Source organism: Diadema antillarum, unplaced genomic scaffold, assembly GCF_040938485.1.
Source record: "Diadema antillarum isolate AM-2024a unplaced genomic scaffold, OU_Dant_1.0 scf00000204, whole genome shotgun sequence".
NCBI classification, from domain to species: domain Eukaryota; kingdom Metazoa; phylum Echinodermata; class Echinoidea; order Diadematoida; family Diadematidae; genus Diadema; species Diadema antillarum.
The window spans coordinates 1-4,462 of NW_027271093.1; the positions used below are offsets into that span (position 1 = coordinate 1).

Consider the following 4,462-nt stretch of genomic DNA (forward strand, 5'->3'; position numbering starts at 1 on the left):
CACAACAGTCCCAAGTCCATCAGCAACAAGTTCAGCAGCAGCAGCAACCACCGCAAGTTCATCAAGGACACCAGAATCAGCTTGCTGGCCAGCAGCCATCAATGGTTCATGCAGGACATTCTCATCCACCAGTATCAACAGCTACACATACACCTCCAGTACACCAGCCTGCATCAGTACCTTCCCAGACCCTGCTTCAATCCACTCCTCAGTCAGGTGTCAATGTTACTTCTATATCACAGCAGCAACAAGTGCCTAGTTCAGTGGTGACATCGATGGCTAGTGAGCAACCAGTATCTACAGCTCATTCTCATCCGGTGTCAGTAGCTCCTGTGCATGCCAGTCAAGGGCAGCATGTTCCAACAACACCAACCCAAGTGGCTAGCTCTGTTCCATCATCAACCCATATGCAGTAACACATCTTGTCTCATCCTCATCGAGCCAAGCAGCTGGTGCTCAAGAAAACTCTTTAAAGTTGCACCAGCCACACGTTGGTCAGGCTCACAGTGCCTCACTGGACGCTGTGCACACAACCACTCAGTCTTCCTCACAAGCTCCAGGGCACGCACCTCCTCAAGTTCCACAGCAGGCCCAACCAGGTGTGAACATTGCTTTCAGCCAACCACCACCCTCATTAAACACCCCATTGCCTCAAGTCCTCAGTGGACCACAGCCGCCCTCGTCTGCAGCTGGGTCAGTGTCTGCCCAACAGCCCCCTTCTCAGGCTCACCCAGACAGGAGTCTGGTGCTCGTCCAACTCAAGACCCTGTAGCACAGGCACAATCTGGTGCACCAACATCACACCCAGGGACATCATCCACAGGATCAACAGTACTGCCTCCTGCCACCTTGCCTCCAGGACTACCTTTACATGGCATGCCTCCAGGTCCTACTGGTCCTCCTGGTACTGGAATGTAAGTTCATGTCACCTCAGCTGAGTAAAGTCGAGTGAGCTTTATTCAAGGCATTCAATCTTGTTTTTGAGCATCTTATCATGCACACTCTAAGGCCTATTTTTAAGACAACTAAAGATGTGTTTTATGCAGTGTATACAAGGCCCTACAAAAATTTCACAAAGAACTTGCATTATTGGGCAAGCTGAAATCTCTCTCTATCTTATGACAAAATTTTAAATTTGCAATCTCTCAAAACTGATGCGGGAAAAAAGATATTGATGGCTCTACAAGGTGGCAGAGGATTTTGCACACATCGCCATGTTTGTGTTATAGAGCTGCTAAAGTTTGATTTCATTGTGCTCACAAAGTCGTAATCCAAGTGAGCATGTGAAGTGCTTAATGGAGTTCACTGCATTATTAGCAGTGACATCTGCTGCAAAGCACATGACTTACCAATATTTCAATAAGAAATGAGTTCATCAGATTTCAATACTCATTCTGCATGGGTGCATTGTACTGTAACTCTTGAAATGGGTAAAAATCAGGCACCAGTTTATATTCATTCCTTGCACTACAGGGTCCTTCAACAATGGCATCATTGTACTTAGATGAACATCATCATTTTGTGTAATTGCTTCAGTGACCAATAAAAATGTGCTCTTCATGTTATGTCTTTTTCTACAGGTATCATTCACATGATAAGGAAGCAGATGATGTTGCTCAGGAAATGGAAAAATTTTGCCAAGATCAGAAAAGGGTGTTGCAATCACCACACAGCTCATACTCCTACTCAAGAAGCTCGCGCTCATGGACCAGCAGCTCTGGATCCTGGTCCCGCTCCCGGTCTCGTTCGAGGTCCAGGTCTGGATCTAGTTATACTTCATGGTCAGGGTCCAGGTCAAGATCGCGGTCTCGTTCTCCATATTCAAGATCCTGGTCCAGATCCAGGAGAATTAGACCAGACTCGCGAGATCGGTCTTTTTCACCAAGGCGGCGACGGTCACGTGACAGGTTTGATCCACGGGGCAGACAGTTTCCCCCGAGGAGAGGTCACTCTCAATCTCCACCACCAGATTTCAGGCGAAGGGGTAGAGGAGGCTACTACAATCAACGTCACTTTCAACCCCGTGGCCATCCCCGATATGGTCCAAGGTTCTCACGATATGAGCCGAGGCACAGACCCTTTGATCACTTTGATCAGAGGTATGGTGAGCCACCACAGTATGCTTCATTCAACAATCCTCCCAGTGGACCACCAGGAGGCCCACCCAATGCCCAAGCAGGAGGCCCCCCTGGGCAAGGCATGGTTCCTCCTCACCTACCACCTGGACCGCACAATATTCCACCACCCCACAATATTCCACCCAATATTCCACCACCACACAATATGCCTCCCATGGCCCTCCCCTTGGCCCACCTCCAAACTTTCCTCCTTTTGACCCAAACTCTCCAAACTTTGCCCCCAAGGTCCACCTCCACCACGAATGGATATGGCCTATAGCCAAACGTATGAGGGACACAGGACAATGCACCGTACTGGGGTCCGTCTCAGGGTCCCAGGTTCTCCAGCCAGGGTCACGCTTTCCACCTCAAGGTAGTGAGGGTGGTCCTCCACCTCTGTTTCCGGAAGGAGAATACCCTGGTGAAGACTACAGAGGGCGTCAGGGGTGGAACCGGAGAGGAAGGGATCATGACAGAGAGAGGACAAGAGATAGGGATCAGAACACGGATCGAAAGGCCAGAGAGTCAGACTCAAAAATGTACAGAGAGAAGAACAGGGACAGTAGGGACAAAGAGAAACACAAGTCTGGACCAAATGAGGAAATGCTGTCAAGAATACTGATGTAGATGTAAAAGAATCAAGTAAAGAGTGACAATAAGGAGAAGATAAGGATAAGAAAGAAAAAGACAAAGAGGAGGATGAAGGAAAAAGACTTCTCAAGAAAAAGGAGATGATAAACCTAAGGACCGGCAAAGGAGGAAGGAGAATGTAAAAGATAGTGAATACGACCGTGACAGAAGTCGAGAGAATGATCGTGACAACAGTCGTGAGAATGACCGTGACAGACCAAGGGAAGACAACCGCGAGAGAGGTCATGAGGTTGACCGGGACAGAGGTCGGGATGCTGATCGCGATCGCGCTCGAGAGTCAGACCATGACAGAAGTCGGGACACTGACCGTGAAAGAGGTGGAAACACTGATCGTGACAGAGGTGGCAACACTGACCACGATAGAAGTCGGGACACTGACCATGACAGAGGTGGGAACATTGACCGTGACCGAGGTCGGGAATATAACAGAGAAAGAGGAAGGGATAGTGACAGAGATCGCTATGAACGAGAAAGACTGCAAGAAATCTCATGGGAGCGTTATGACAGGGAGAGATACAGGCATGATCCTGACAGGGATAGATTCTATGACAGGGACAGGGAAAGATACGAGAGGGAACGGGAGAGATATGAAGCAGAACGGGCTTACAACAGAGACAGAGACAGGCACCCAGACAGGGAACGGGACCTCGGCAGAAATAGAGATCGTTACCGCGAAAGAGACTATGAAAGAGAACGAGAAAGGCACTACGATGACAGAGTCGACCGAGAGAGGGACAGGAACTATGAGAGAAACTTTGAGCAGGAAAGATATGAAAGGGAAAGGGATCACGACAGAGAATACACAAGGGACAGGGACGATGATCGGGACAGAGAAAGACATCAAGAGCATGACAGGGAGTCAGAGAGGGACAGAGAACGAGACTATGACAGAGACAAGGAAAGGGAAATTGGTCGCGATCAAACACAAGATTCAGGAAGGGAGAGAGGGAGAAGCAGAGAATATGACAAGGAAGATGACAGAGAATCTTCAAGAAGCGAGAGGAAGATAGTAAAAGCAAACGGAGAAGAAAGGAAGAAAACGACAACGACCGGGAAGAGCGGATGCGTCAGGAGAGAATTGGAGATGAGAAATACAAAGAAGAGAGGGAAAGAGACAAAGAAACAAAACACAAAGACAGAGAGACAAAACACAAGCCGAAGCGAAGGCACAGTGAAAAGAGAAACGAAGAAAGGGAGTCATCAGTGGATGGAGTGGAGAAACAAGATCAGAATGTACGTAACAGATCTCGAAGCCCTGGGGAAGACCAGCATGAACAGCAGCAGTCTAGTAATGAGGTCTTGAAGTCTTCCAATGCAGAGACAAGTGTTAAGAAAGCAAAGAAGAGGAAGAAGCAGAAGGAATCAAGGAAAAAACAAAGAGGTCAAAAAGCGCAAACCTAAAGCTGAAGAAGACAACAGCCAGGAGTCGGGTGTTGAAGTAGAGGAAGGAGATAAAATGATGAGAAGTTTGAAAAGGATAAAAAGAAAATCAAGAAATCCAAGGATGTTGAGCCTGAGATCAGTGACCAGAAGTAAAGAAGGTGAAGAAGAAGAAGCCTAAATCTGTTGCCGTTGAAGTCATTCATGATGATGTCTTCTCATCTGGTGGACCCTTGAAAAGCCCGCTGAAATCCACAATCAACATAGTAGATTACTCAAGCACTAGTTCTGCAGGGTTGAGTCCAAAGTCCAAG

At 47.9% G+C, this 4,462-nt stretch overlaps 2 protein-coding genes across 2 annotated transcripts; both read left to right on the plus strand.

The window, feature by feature from the left end:
- Positions 1 to 871: 871 nt before the first annotated feature.
- Positions 872 to 2,335, plus strand: LOC139723958 (uncharacterized). The gene is made up of 2 exons (XM_071635158.1): positions 872 to 914; positions 1,581 to 2,335. Exons 1-2 carry the CDS (start codon positions 872 to 874, stop codon positions 2,333 to 2,335), a joined length of 798 nt encoding a protein of 265 aa, XP_071491259.1.
- A 70-nt stretch (positions 2,336 to 2,405) lies between these two features.
- Positions 2,406 to 4,169, plus strand: LOC139723959 (uncharacterized). Its single transcript, XM_071635159.1, has 3 exons — positions 2,406 to 2,740; positions 2,823 to 3,777; positions 3,828 to 4,169. The coding sequence occupies exons 1-3, from the start codon at positions 2,406 to 2,408 to the stop codon at positions 4,167 to 4,169; spliced, it is 1,632 nt and encodes a 543-aa protein (XP_071491260.1).
- Positions 4,170 to 4,462: the final 293 nt, after the last annotated feature.

Excerpts from the sequence above, each read along its gene's own strand:
- LOC139723959 (XM_071635159.1), top strand. The coding sequence starts at position 2,406 with ATGAGGGACACAGGACAATGCACCGTACTGGGGTCCGTCTCAGGGTCC. Across the intron at positions 2,741-2,822 it reads ATGCTGTCAAGAATACTGAT|GAAAAAGACTTCTCAAGAAA; the intron begins GTAGATGTAAAA and ends AGGAGGATGAAG. Across the intron at positions 3,778-3,827 it reads CAAGAAGCGAGAGGAAGATA|CGGATGCGTCAGGAGAGAAT; the intron begins GTAAAAGCAAAC and ends GACCGGGAAGAG.
- LOC139723958 (XM_071635158.1), top strand. The coding sequence starts at position 872 with ATGGCATGCCTCCAGGTCCTACTGGTCCTCCTGGTACTGGAAT. Across the intron at positions 915-1,580 it reads GGTCCTCCTGGTACTGGAAT|GTATCATTCACATGATAAGG; the intron begins GTAAGTTCATGT and ends CTTTTTCTACAG.